This window comes from Pagrus pagrus (assembly GCF_965226575.1).
Source record: "Pagrus pagrus genome assembly, chromosome: 10".
NCBI classification, from domain to species: domain Eukaryota; kingdom Metazoa; phylum Chordata; class Actinopteri; order Spariformes; family Sparidae; genus Pagrus; species Pagrus pagrus.
The window spans coordinates 32,020,195-32,035,110 of NC_140194.1; the positions used below are offsets into that span (position 1 = coordinate 32,020,195).

The 14,916-nt window shown below is 40.2% G+C and overlaps 1 protein-coding gene across 1 annotated transcript in view; it reads left to right on the forward strand.

Moving 5' to 3' along the window:
- lrp5 (low density lipoprotein receptor-related protein 5) overlaps positions 1-14,916 on the forward strand; it is a 69,516-nt gene that overhangs the window by 29,852 nt on the left and 24,748 nt on the right. The window contains exons 10-11 of the mRNA XM_084365158.1: positions 836-924; positions 1,565-1,736. Coding sequence (XP_084221284.1) covers positions 836-924; positions 1,565-1,736 — 261 coding nt within the window. The remainder of the gene's footprint in view (positions 1-835; positions 925-1,564; positions 1,737-14,916) is intronic.

Consider the following 14,916-nt stretch of genomic DNA (forward strand, 5'->3'; position numbering starts at 1 on the left):
AAAAGGCTGTCTATGGGAAAACACTGTTTGAATGCCTGTCACATGGAAACATCACCTACTTTATGGAATTTGAAAACCGCTCGTTGAATCACTTGTTACAAATATCTGCAGTACTGACTGCTGCCTGTCCAATCATGGCATCCCTGCCCATTATTTCATATTGTTTGATTAATGTTAATGTAGTCCAATTTTAATTGATTCTTTATATAACCCACATAAGCAAACAAGACTATCAGTGAGAAGAGGGGCTATTTCTATATACATACTTATTATAGTCATTCTTAATGACTGTCACCAGGTCAGATTCAAACTTACCAGGGGCGAATAAGTCATAGAATATTTTTTATGGTGGACTGCTGAGGATGAATTGAGAAAAGAAGCTGCTCTGCAGTCTGGTGGTACGACAATAAAACAAACTTTAACTTGTTTCACCATCATCATATTAGTTATTAATCTTACATAAATCACAAATAAATGCATTACCTCATTGCCATTCAGCATGCAAACATTCATTATTTCTTTTAACAAAGAAAAACAGTAATAAAAATGCATCGCCTTTTTCTTTCAGTCGCTTCCTAAAAAAATGCATAAGCTAGGTAGATCAAGATCTATGGCGTGGTACTCGTACTGCTTTTGTCCACAGGGGCAACCAGAATCAACAAAATAAAAATTCTTTGTAGCTGCCTTAATAAGAAAAACATGTGAACGAACAGTTTGGATGGATATTATCAATGTAATACTTTAATTATGTTGTATTGTAATATTGAATTGTGTAATGTGCTATTCTACAAATAATATGAAGTTACAAAGGAATATATAACATTCCACCACACAGGTTACCAGGCTCAATGGAACCTCTCGGAAAATTTTGATATCTGAGAACCTGGATGAACCCAGAGCCATCGTCCTGGACCCTGTTAATGGGTAGGTTTTAGTGTGTGTGTGTGTGTGTGAGTGTGTGTGAGTGTGTGTGTGTGCATATTGGAGTTAACTCTCAGAGCAGGGCTGCAGATACCATTCCGATGATCTGGGGGTTTTACCTGCAATTACAGGTGCTTATGTATCTTATAGGCTGATTCCAGAATTTTTTTAGACTCAATAAATTGAATATATCGACTACAATACAAACAAATCCACTTACAAATTCTGAATACCTTTAGGGCAGCTTCAATGCCATTGTAGACAAAACTTTTTTGCAGCATTTAAAGGTTCATGTTGTTAAATAACAGACGAATAAATACAAACTTTTCATGGAAAAATTCCAATATTTAATCCGATTGTGCAGGAAAGAAAGGCAACATCAGAGAGGGAAAATGTCTGGTCTTAGCAAGCAACAACAATTGAAACACAAAATTACAGATTACATGAAGAATCCAAAAAATATAGAAAGCCTTAAACTCCACTGGTAAAAGTGGAATTTTTATGTTAATTAACTTTTAGAAACTAAAATGGATGGACTCAACATTATCTACAAACAGTATTAGCTAGGAAATGTGCAAAATGTATCATTTCTGTGTGACTGTAAACAATCTACGTCTTCTTTGGTTGCCTCTGTCTCACTCAGCTACATGTACTGGACTGACTGGGGTGAACATCCCAAAATCGAGAGGGCCAACCTCGATGGAATGGACCGGGTGGTTCTACTCAACAGCTCTCTTGGCTGGCCCAATGGATTGGCTATAGATTACGCAGCAGGAAAACTATACTGGGGAGACGCTAAAACTGACAAGATAGAGGTATGTCTAATAACATTCTATACAAGTTCGATGTATGGTTTCACCAGCTCCTTCACGGCTGGGACACAACTGAAACACAGGACAGAAAAGAAAGGGAGAAAACAGAAAAAGATGAAGTGGAATGAGGAGTAATTAGATGTAGGTGCATGCATGTGTGTTTTAATCTTGATCTGAGGGAATGTGGAGTCATGCAATAGCTGGACAGACTAACACACCATTGTTAGATTGTTACCAACTGGTCTGGTCTCTGCTGGTCCAAAATGGCTTGTGTTGTTGTCTGGTCTGGTTTGTTAATGGCCTGTATTGATCTGGTCATGTTGTACATTTTGTCCACTGACACATACAGTTTTCTTTTTGTCTTCTACTTGAACTCTGTGAAGAATTTATGTGGGCTCTAATCTGAGGTTAATTTGCAGTTTCTGAGTCTGGTAACTCTAATGAACTTATCCTCTGCAGCAGAGGTAACTCTTGGTCTTTCCTTCCTTGGGCAGCCCTTATGAGAGCCAGTTTCATCATAGCGTTTGATGGTTTTTGTGACTGCACATACATTCAAAGTTCAATGTATCAAAGTTGAAATTTTCCGGATTGACTGACCTTCATGTCTTAAAGTAATGATGGACTGTCATTTCTCTTTACTTAGTTAAGTGGTTCTTGCCATAATATGGCTTAGAACAGTAGTTGAATAGGGCTATTCACTGTATTGAACTGTGAACCAACCCTAGCTCTGCACAACACAACTGATGGTCTTAAACACATTAAGAAGGCAAGAAATTCCATACATTTACTCTTGACAAGGCACACCTAATTAATTTTGAAAACCATTCCAGGTGACTACCTCATGAAGCTGATTGAGAGAATGCCAGAAGTGTGCAAAACTGTCATCAAAGCAAAAGGTGGCTACTTTGAAGAATATAAAATATAATAAAATAATATAATATAAAATTATAACACTTTTTTGTTTACTACATAATTCCATATGTGTCTGTCTGATAACTATATAGGTCCTTCACTCAACAAAATAAAGAGAAATGTCCCACAAAGCAACGTTACAGGACCAAACAACAGTAATGTAGTAACTGGTCGTGTCTTTGGCAACTTATATGATGAAAAAAATACTGCAGTTATACGTGGAGAAGCCTCTGTCCTCCTGTCTGTCCGACTGACTCTTCGTCGCATTTTTGCCCGAAAAACAGCGTCTGTCCCCGGCATAAAACTTTAACTCACCAAGTGTTTGTCGCAGTGAAAAAAATCACCACGACCGTTAGCGCTCCCGACCGAGAGTTCAGTGAACTTTCCCCCAGAAAATAGCATCCCTACCCACGAGTGAGAGTCAGACAGCGTCCTGTTTACTGATGGCGATTATGTAATTTAGAGAAAAACGTAACTTTGTCACTTTCCAGGATGCATGGTGGGTCAGGATCTCAATCACAACACATAACTGCATCAATATGATTATAAACAGTCAGTGGGTACATGTTCAGATTAACAGGAGGACACCGGGGGAACACGTTGAAAAAACACACACCGACGTCATCATCATGACATCATCATCTTTTGGAGCTACAGCGCCGGCTTGCTGTGTGAATTACACACTGGTTCTTCTTTATGCTGGAGCTGCTTGGCTCTGTGTGAACAAACAACGGCGGAGAATTGGCGAACTGCTGCTGCGGCGACTCTGTGTGAAAAGGTCTCCTGAAGGAGGGCATTCCAGAGGCTGGGACCAACCACACTGAAGGCAGGCCATGGGTGACATGGTGCAAAGTCTGGGGGGAGGAACTGAGAGAAGATGGGCATTGGAGGAGCGGAGTGAGCGAGTTGGGGAATAGAAATGTAAGACACTTGACAGGTAGAAAGGTGCCAAACCATTAAGGGACATAATTTGAAATTGAACTGGGAGCCAGTGTAGTTGTTGAAGGGTTGATGTGATGTTCTCCTAGGACCGTGCGACAGATAACTCTGGCAGCTGAATGCTGGACATACTGTAGTCTTTTTAACCCCCAAGTCTGTAGGCCAAAAAGAAGGGATTTACAGTATTCAAGTCTGGATGTAATAAAAGCATGTATTTGGGTCTCAGCAATAGAGCGGGAAAGTGAAGGGCGGGTCTGGAGATGTTTTTAAAGGATAACTACCGTTTTTTACAACCTGGACCTTATTTCTAGCAAAATATATGATCATTTACTCACCCAGATAACTTTGGTGTCATTTGGCGTCGTTCGGATGAAATTAGATCGAGTGGAGCGCCGCGTATATCCATATAATGCGAGTGATCAGGGCACCGAAGCGCAGCCTCTATGAGCATTATCTGCCACGAAACTAGTTCATTTCACCAATATTTTGTGACGATACGCTAGTGCTATTCCCCTCTGAGTCCGGGCTTGTCTGTTGTCAACATCCGGGGTCTGTAGGTTGACCTACTACCTCTGACCTGGAAGATGTCATCTCTGAGCTGCGCGCGCACCCGCGACAGCCGGCTTGTTTACCTGTAGCTGCTACTGCTAGTTTGACCCCGGATGTTGATAACAGACAAGCCCGGACTCAGAGGGGAATAGCACTAGCGTATCATGACAAAATATTGGTGAAATGAACTAGTTTTGTGGCAGATAATGCGCTGTGTTTCAGTGCCCCGTCACTCGCATTATATGGATATAGCGGCGCTACACTGGATCTAATTTAGTCCGAACGACTTCAAATGACACCAAAGTTATCTGGATGAGTAAATGATAATATTTTATACTAGAAATAAGGTCCAGGTTGTAAAAAACGGTAGTTATCCTTTAAGGTGGAAAAAGGCTGTAATGTGTTTGATGTATGCATGAAAGCAGAGGCTGGAGTCTAAAATGACACCAAGATTTTTGACCTCAGCAACAGGAGATATGATAAAACCAGATATGGACAGTGTAGGGTGAGAGATTTTGTGAAAGGTATTTTGTTGCGGTAACCAGAGTCAGCAGCTAAAAGCAGGTCATTGATAATCTTGGTAATGGCAGTCTCTGTGGTGGAATAATTGAGTACTTTGAGCCCCACACATAAACATTAGGTGTGATCTCAAATGCCAATGCTAGCACCATTCAGATGGATGTTGTAACAAGAGTACAAATACTCTACATAGTGGACATTGTCTGGAGGAATCCTCCGTTCAGGCTGCTGAGGGAGGACAGTAACTGATGGAATGTGTCTGATCACATAGCTGTCATCCATGAAAAAAAACACCACAGTAAGATTGATGATGATTGTTGCTAGCCCATCTTGACAAGTCTCTCTCTTCTCCTTCCTTTTTTAAAATTTTTTGATGTGATCATCAGTGCCGTATTTTTAAAGCTAGTGCAGACTACAAGATGTACTACATGCTTTTTAAATCTTGGACTTGCTGCAGTGGTTACTACAACAAATTATTTTTCCTGACTGTTGTAACATCAATGTGGGTGTACAAATCACACAGATGGTCTGCTGGTTATTTTCTCTCTCAATTGATCATTTGTTGCTTCAGCTTCAAGATCAGAAATTTAGAAGGCCTGCATCCTCAAAGTAGATGGTTTGAGTCATCAGTTGAGAAAACTCCAACGACCCTACGTACAGTATAACACTATTGTATTGAACCTTTCACGCTTACAAATGTTAAAATGCTATAGTCCCTCCTTAGAAATATCCAGCAAAAGCTGTTGTCTCTGCTTGTACCTTCCACATCTATATATAACAACAGCAGACAGCGAGGTGGGCGGGACTTTCACTAAGGCTGTAATACATATTGAAGTAGATAAGTTATGGAAGTAAAGACTGGACTACTGACGGCACATTTCAGCCAGTTCAGGAGCAGTGTTTTTTGTAAAGAGAATAACCCCCTTTGGCGTGAACTTTGCAGATGATTTTCATGCACAAAAAAGCTATGTAACACTTACGGAAAGGGAAAAGCATGATATGTCTCCTCTAAATAATAATAACTAAGCTAATATGAAGCCCGGAGGACAGCGATGTGAAGCAGGGTTGGAGGTTGGCCATTGTTCTTATTGCCCTTCCCCCTCTCCCCATGACTTCTATAGCTTCTTTAAAGCAGGTGTTCTCTATTCTCTCTCACTCTGTCCGTATCACACACCGTCTTTTGTTTTAGACATTGTAATAAAAACATGTCCCTCATCTGCTCTTTTCTTCCCTTTATTTTTATTTTCCCACCTTACAGCTCGTTTCTACTCTTTGATGGGTAATTTTTTACCTCCTCAGTATTTGTCGGGTAATGACGCTATCTCTGTGATTTGGTGGTTGTTGTGGCAGAATTGGATAAGTTTACCAGTGTGAACATATTTTCATAGCAGCAGAAAAAAGAAGACAGGAAGATAGGAGACTAGAACAAAAACGTGAATGCCTGAGCTTTCTGGCTGAATGCTTACCAAATGAAAATAGGTGGCTGCTCTGTGCCATCCCCCCACCCCACCCTCTGTCAGGGTGAAAGGACCCAACTCAAAAGGTTTTTTTCACATTTCAGCCTTGTTTTTATCCTGGTGAAAAGAAACTGCTGCTGGGTGTGAAGACATTTCCATTGTACGTCTGCCTGCGTCATCTTTATGTGTATGTGTGTTTGTGTGTGGTCTGATTTTGTTAGTGTCTTTTATTACACACATGCATTAGGATAAGACTGACAGCCACTGTAAGAATTTAAGCAATGTCAATATAGAACAGAAGATACACTAGAAGTTGAGTTGAAGGAGGATTCTTATTTTTGTCGTCATGTTGTACTTGTATCGGTAGCCCCTACTTTTAGCCCCCCTTGCTTGGACCATTGCCATCTTTAAACTTGGACTTCATTTTGATCTCAGCTACATACCCGTAAAGTTTTCTGACTACATCTTGAATGGTTGTGATGCTGTCACACTGTCAAAAGTCTGTCCATAGACAGACAGACAGACAGACAGACAGGCAGGCAGGCAGACAGGCAGACAGACAGACAGACATTCAGAGATTCAAACCTGGCAAAGTATTCAAAACTGCGTCTCTGTTAGTTCCTGTTACAAAAGGTGTTTCCAGGACCACATTTTCGCCAAGATGACACACACACAGAAACTCATAAAATAATGAGCAAATAAATATAAAGATAAAAGATTATGTTGAATGTGCATAAATGAAAACCTAGAGATTCCCAACAATGTGTGTTAATGTAACTCATCAAAATGGATGTGTAGACTCTGCGTTAATGTGACGTGTAGTGTCCATATGGATTGCACCAATAATTCAGACAATGTAGTGTGTGTGTATGTGTGTGTGTGTGTGTGTGTGTGTGTGTGTGTGTGTGCAAACCTGCCAAACAGCTGAAAACTGAACAGCGCCCAGCATTTTACCTTTTAAGAGAGAGAAGAGAGAGAATGATAAATGACTGAGGCAGACTGAGGACTTTATCCAAGAGCACTGAGAAATGCTCTCTCTCTTTCTCTCTCTCTCTCTCTCTCCTTCTCGCTCTGTGTTTTCAAGTCTTTTTAAAGAAATCTGAACCCTCCTCTGCAACCTCCCACCCCTCCCCCTCGCCTGTGAAGAAAAAAACCTCTGAAGTTACAGCACAGTCACCCTCCTTTTGAAATGGAGTGTGTGTGTGTGTGTGTGTGTGTGTGTGTTCGTGTGTGTGTGTGTGTGTGTGTGTGTGTGTGTGTGTGTGTGTGTGTCTGTGCGAGAGAGAGAGATAGAGTGTAAGCTGCTTTGACTGATGTGTTTCTTTGCTCTGCACACACACAAAACGGCTGCTTTGTTGTGATTATGCAGATTGACTATGCATAGCGCCATTCAATCACACCGCAGAGCCATATGGTAACAGCTTGTGAGTGTCTGTTTGTGTATTGTGTATATGGTGGAATTTCCCCTGCTTAAGGCCATGCACCTTGTTTCAATAGTAAGTCTCCTGGCCTGTGTCTGTTCAGCTAAACGTGCAAAGTCTCTACAAAACAACTGAAACAGTAATGTTTCCAACAAGCAGTTCAGTTAAATTCTTTAGACATTTTAAGAGTTTCCATTTACTAAAGTGGTGGAAAATAACAATTGAACCACTCCATTCTATGCTGTTTTTTTGTTTCTTCTTTTTTAAGGTTCCACTTGAGCTGAACAGATTCTAAAAGGTGGAGGTAAAACACTTAAGACCACTGATTAGGTCAGAGCAAATCGCAGCAATTTAAATAGTCCTATGTCAGTGATATAGACTCATCTAGGCCATGCTGTGTTTTGCATAGCCTGCATGTACTCTATATGATTATAAAGCACACAAGGGAAAGTCAGGCAAGGAGAGAAAAAAATGCCTTCCAATTAATAAGTGACTAGAGAAAAGTGAAATCAATCACTGATCGAAGAAATTACTACAAGTCATAAATCAGGAGATCAAATCATGGTTGAACAAATACATGTACACCTCATCTATTAATTTATTCTTGAAGGCTACATTAATCAAACTATTGGTCCGATTGTGTGGAGAACTAAAACACTATATATTTGTCAACTGAAATGATGATTACAATATTAACATAGGCTTACTTGTCTCTCCCTCTGTGGTCCTGCATGGCTAGGATATACGCCTCGTGTGTTGAATTGAATGTTAAATTCAATTAATCTTTTATCGCTTTATTGTTAAGATTGCTCTGAAACATGTTTCTGTATTTGGTGGTTTGTCGTTTGAAGACATCATCTTTAGCTTAGCTTAAAATGGGTTTGCCGTGAGAAACAGTTGGAAAATGTAGCCATCAAATTCAGAACACCGGTAAACAGGTGGTTGGTGGTTAACATAGCACTATCAAGACTATATGGCTAGAATGTGTTAGCTATGTAAATATATGTGTATGAGCATATGACTGCTTCAGGACATGTACATAGAAGGGCATGAAGGAAAAACTCACTTTATCTACAAACATAACATAGATGTTGACACAGCAATCCTGACTTTATTTTTTCCATTGCTTTTCCTGAAACACCAGTGAAGATAAGTGGTTTGGCTCAAATCTTCATCGCCTTTGGTAGCTGCCCGGCAAATGGTGCAAAGTTAAATGAATCAATTAGATAAAAGATTGAAATTAAGTTTTGTGTGGACATAGGCCTCTGAGAGGCTCTGCACTGCCCTGATGCTTTATTCCCCGTGAGGGCCGTGAAAGACGATTTGAGATGGCTTTGTGAAACGGTGGAGCCTCTCTTTAAAACACTGGCAGAAGTGATAATAGAGCAGGCAGCCAAGGACAGGCAAAAACACATATAAACTCCAGCTTCCTGACAGGCAGTGATCAAACTGTTTTCTGTTCACTTGTTTGACCAACAAACTAGAGATACTTGATTATTGTGTGTAGCTGAGATTAGTCTTGCTATTACTACAACCAAGCTCAGCTGTAATTCAATACTTTGTTTATACTATTTGGATTATATACAGTCGCATGAAAAAGTTTGGCCACCTCTGACAATTTCCATTATTTTCATTCATAAATCATTTGGTGTTTGGATCAGCAATTTCATTTTGATCTATCAAATAACAGATGGACACAGTGATATTTCAGTAGTGAAATGAGGTCCATTGGATTAACAGAAAATTTGCAATATGCATCAAAACAAAATTAGACAGGTGCATAAATTTGGGCACCCCAACAGAAAAATCACATCAATATTTAGAGCCTCCTTTTGCAAAAATAACAGCCTCTAGATGCTTCCTATAGCCTCCAATGAGTGCCTGGATTCTGGATGAAGGTATTTTGGACCATTCCTCCTTACAAAACATCTCCAGTTCAGTTAGGTTTGATGGTTGCCGAGCATGGACAGCCCGCTTCAAATCATCCCGCAGATTTTCAATGATATTCAGGTCTGGGGACTGGGATGGCCATTTCAGAACATTGTACTTGTTCCTCTGCATGAATGCCTGAGTAGACTCCTGGTGTTTATTCTTCCCGTAGTTCTGGCTCTGCACCCGACTCTTTCCTCCAGAGCTGAGCAGCAACTCTGCCCCTTGACTCTGCCTAACTCTTCCCACACAATACAAACATCTTTTGATTTGTTTTGATAGAGAGACCCCCGGTGGCAGGAATTACATATGTGTTTAAATTCATAAAAAGGAGAAAAATCTCTCTTTGTGTGTGGAAAAATCAACTTGAAACTAACATGACATGCGTTTAATACGCTACAGCACTAGCATAAAAAATGTTACGACAACACTTAAAAGGCTGGATGTTAGTGGCAACATAAACTGGCAGGATGAAATTCAAAGGCATGTCAGATCAAGTCCAGCCAAGATTGTTTATACTATACACACTCTTTATGAGTTTTGCAGGGGTGTGTTAGTGGTGGGGCCTGCATCTTACAACATTACCACAGAATTGATTCAGCACCTCTTTGACACATTTTGTGTAACATTGTATTGTTACATTAAAGTCCTCACAGATAAAGTATTAATTGTAGGGTTTTGTATCATGCACTACATAAAAGTTTTACAGATAGGGTCCAACACCTGAATATGACAAACTTCCTACCTAGAACCTATCCTACATGGAATAATATAGCATCAGACACCATACTCCTTTTTATCCCATGTCATATACTGTACTGTCCTATATCAAATGCCACAGTCATCAACCTGCAGGTTCAGAGTTTTGGAGGTTTTCCTGCTCATGACATGACTAATTGTGCCTCTGACACTGCTTTGACATGTTTCCATAAATCCTGATTGAGCTCACAGGGTGACTAGATCTCAGGTTAGATAAATAACAGAAACACTTGTTGTTGCTCAGACTTTCCACACTGTCCGCCAGCTCTCCCTCCTCCATGTTTCTTCAATCCTCTTTCACTTGCTCTGTCTCTGCTGTGTGTGCTCCTCAATTCCTGTTACCACAGAGTGACAGTAGCTGCATGTCTCATTTCCTCTGGGAGCTCAGCCGTTCGCCCACATCTGTGTGTGTGTGTGTTGTGGCTGATCTTATGTATCCCATTAGAATGATAATACTGTGGTCTGATGTAAGCAGTGTTGTGGTGAGCTAGCAATGGCAGCTACTGGGCCACAGCTGTGTGTGTCTGTTTTCTACTGTTTTCTGTGTATATGAGGCAGACAATAGATGATCAAGTCAACTTCTTTTCTATACAAGCTACACTGAACAAAAGTATAAACGCAACATTTAAATTTTTCCTTGCATTTTTCATAAGGTGACTTTTTCTTTGCACACAAAACAATTATATATTATTACATTTTGAGCAATTTAATAATATTTAATATCAAGATGATGATTAAACAACATGGTTAGTGTAAAGGTGTGCCTCGGACTGGTCACAATTAAAGGCCACTCTAAAATGTGCTGTTTTATTACACAACATAATGTCACAGATGTTGCAAGTTTTGAGGGAGTGTGCAGTTGGCATGCACATAAGGAATGTCCACCAGAGCTGATGTCTGTTTCTGATCATTTCTCCACCATAAGTTGTCTCCAATGTCCTGTCTGACAATTTGGCAGTACATCCACCCGTCCTCACATCCCTGAACCACTTGTAAGCCCACCAGCCCAGGACCTCGAAACTGGGCTTCTTCACCTGCATGATCATTTGAGACCAGCCACCTGGAGAGATGATGCAATGGTTGGGTCACAAAACCAAAGAATTTCTGCACAAACTACCAGAAAACATCTCAACAAACAACTTTGGCCTAGTTCAGCTCCAACTCTTAAGTCCAGTTTCTTTGACTTTGTACTCGCGGTACTACTTGTACCACGCTTGTCACTGTCATCATTCTTCTTGAAAAATTACTAAAGATGGCCACAGTTAGCAGCAATTTGGTTACTCTCCATGAAATTGTGTGACATTAACGCACTGTGTTGATTTTGTTCATCTTGAGCATTGGCTTTCTGTTGATTCACTTTACACTGGTCTGCGTGTTGCTTCCAGATATTGTATGCTTGTTATTGTTTAACAGTTCCATTGGTTACAACAAAGAGGGCTAATAGGTCATGATTACAGTGGTACAGCACACAGCTTAAAGCTCAGGTTGACCAACCTGAATTTTAAGGTGCCTGTTTGCCTGAGTTCTTTGCCATTATAGTATTTCAGAATTAAATCTTGGTGTGTGTGTGTGTGTGTATGACAACTTGCAACTGTGTTACCACACCCAAGACTCTAAATTTCAGTGTTTCTGTCACCTTTGTGTAGCACAGCACCGTGCTGCCTTCACAGGAAATGTACTGAATTATTCAGCCTAAAATTTCACCAACATGGCAGTTATTGGGTCAACTCAGGAAAATGGAGGTTCTTCTTCTTGGTACTCCCCGTGGAGAAAATTAAAAGCTTCTTCTTCTGGTTCCTCAAAATTGTCAAACATTTTGATCTGAGTGAGTACTCAGCAGTCACAACTGTGACAGTTGCTGACATATGTCACTGTTGCATTTAAGCCAGGCCAAACATACACCTATTGGCCATGCAGCAGTATGGGTGTGTTTGATTTGGGTCACATAGCATGCTTGCTGGTTGGTGCATTAAATTGGTGATTGATTAAGGTAGATACAACCTTTTATTTTTTATCTACGCCACGGTACATAATGCTAGCCTTAACTATAACCCCCCCTTTTTAAAACAATTTTCCCACGTTATAGACTACACAGCTAATCAAGAATTCTAAAGTTTGCTATAAGTCTTCCAAAGCTTTATATGACGTAGTTTATTAGTACAAATTACTATAAAATGATTCCTATTGAAGTCAGATGATCATGTGCTTTAGAATGGAAATACAGTGAATGAAAGCAGATTGGAGTTTTGCTAATAGATAAACAGTAAGGGTTAGGGTTAGCATATCCATGGTTGGTTCCTACTTTTGGGTCAGTGGTGAAACACTGTGCGACCCTCCTGTTTTCCCCATGATTCCATTCATCTTGTTTGTTTCATTATATTTTTTGAGTCTGTGAGCGTATGTGAACTGTCCTGAGATGGTACGACTTCTCCCTGCGTGTCGGATGAGACCTTTGTTACTTTTCTGTTTGCTCTCTTTCTGTCTTTTTGTCTTTTTTCTCCACATGTCCATCAAGAAATGAGACGTTCTCACACCCAAAATGAAAAAAGACGAGGGAAAAAAATCACTCAGTGCATAATTCTTCCTGAAAAAGCCAGTGGAGAGAAAGAACAAGCAAGAGAGGAGGAGAGAGCAGAGAAAGAGAGTCTTTCTGCCATCTTTTCACTGGGATGGCCATGTCTAATTGTGTCACGGTGATAAATGAATAGGTTTTTTGTGGAGGGGTCAGGAACCTCCCTTGGATCAGAGGCCCATCAAAGTGAATGGTTTATTTTTTCTGTTTGCTCACTCCCCCGTTTCTGAATGGATATTTAAATGAGTGTTCCCTAAACAGATAGCTGGATACATTTCTGTTCATCACAGCAACAACACCAATTCTTCTTATTCTGCATATTTTTCTCTAGATTTTTTCTTCTGCTCATTGCAACACAAAAATGTGAGTTGCAGAGCTAAAACTTGATAACATAGGGAAATCAAAGTGTGTGGAAAATTTGAGAAGTTGTTTAATGAAGTAAGTTTGAAATCCATTGTCCCTGGCCAATCCTCTTTACAGTCACTTCTTTTATTTCTCTGGAAGTGCACTGGAATGTATTTGGAGTTATATGGATTATTTCCTGTGTGTGTGTGTGTGTGTGTGTGTGTGTGTGTGTGTGTGTGTGTGTGTGTGTGTGTGTGTGTGTCTTAAGATTGAATTTCTCCTTTTTGGCCAGGATTTTCTTTACCGTCTAGGCCTGGCCTTAAGTTAAGGTCAATATATTTCCATCTAGCTTGGTATTCTACAAAATAACCAACGTATCTCATTTTGGCAGCATATTAATATTCTCTGAGGTTAAGCAGTACTAGGCCTTGTTAAGCTGGAGTGTCTTAAATTTTACCCTTGGTCTTGCTCCTGTCCAGATGAACAGGGATATCTGTTTATCCCTTCCTGTAGTGATTCTGGGACTGACCGGTAAAGATAAGGAGAGATATACCAACCTCAGCAGTAAATTAATTTTCACTATCTCAATTATTGAACTAAAGTCTAGTACTAACGATGACCATCTTATTATATCTTTCTGTATCCTGTTGTTAATTGTGTTGTAGTCTGTTACATACATTTTGTTCAGATGCTGACTAATTATCACTCCCAGATATTTTATGGATTTTGCTTCCCACTTAAATTTATACAGTATTTCTGCTTAATAGAGCTACTTTGTGTAGAATTAAGGGAGAATACCTGTGTTTATGTAGTTTCATTTATAACCTGTCATCAGACCATAGTGCTCCAAACTGGGATTTAACTCTACTGTTACCATGCATCTGCCAATTTAACTTCTTAACCCACCTTTTTGATAACGAGTATCTTTGGTGTTCTAAAGGGTTAGGTCGGATCCGAACCAAGTCACACAATAACACAAACATATTAACACTCCTGTGTTTTGAGCTAAATTCACTGTTTTTGTCAGTGGAGTGACAGCAGTTTCTGGTTCAATAAATGATCTTAGTTTTTCAGGTCAATCTCTATACGGATCCTTTTCATTATGTGAAAAAAACCTGAAGCTATCAGTGGCACAAGCAGTCACTTTCAGTGGACGTAACGTTACCTTGATTGTGGAATCAAACTACCTCTCCTGACAGCCGCACTACCTCATGAGTCACAGCGCCCCGGAACATGGCCTTATAGTGGTACTAGTGCTAGTACTAATATTGCATTACCCAGACCACAGTAAGAAAGAAAAACAGAAGAACAGCTGTTGCATTTGATAAATTGGCCTGTGATTTCAACACGTATTGGAATGTCTCTTTCTCTGTGGCTCACTCAAACAAATGGATCCCACCAGCTGAAGGCTTGTCTTACACTGCACTGCACTACAACCAAGCATTCATCCTTTATTTATTTTGATTGTTGTACGCATATAGTGTCACAAACTGTCCAAGAGAATTCTTCCCATTTCTGAAATCTCTGGCATGGCAGCGTGTGACCGACATACACACAAACATCCACCCTCATGCAGGCTGCAGTAGAGTGTAGTGTGTCTAAAATAAAAGCAAGTGTCTATTTCAGTCGACGGCAGTCCAGTAATAGCACAGGCGGTGAAGAGGAGGGTTGGACACAAGTTCTAATTGCAGCCTTGTAAATTGCAGCTCTCACTTTCCACTCATAGAAACTCACACACACAACTACAAACACAGCATGGAATTTGTTGGCAGGGGTGCTTG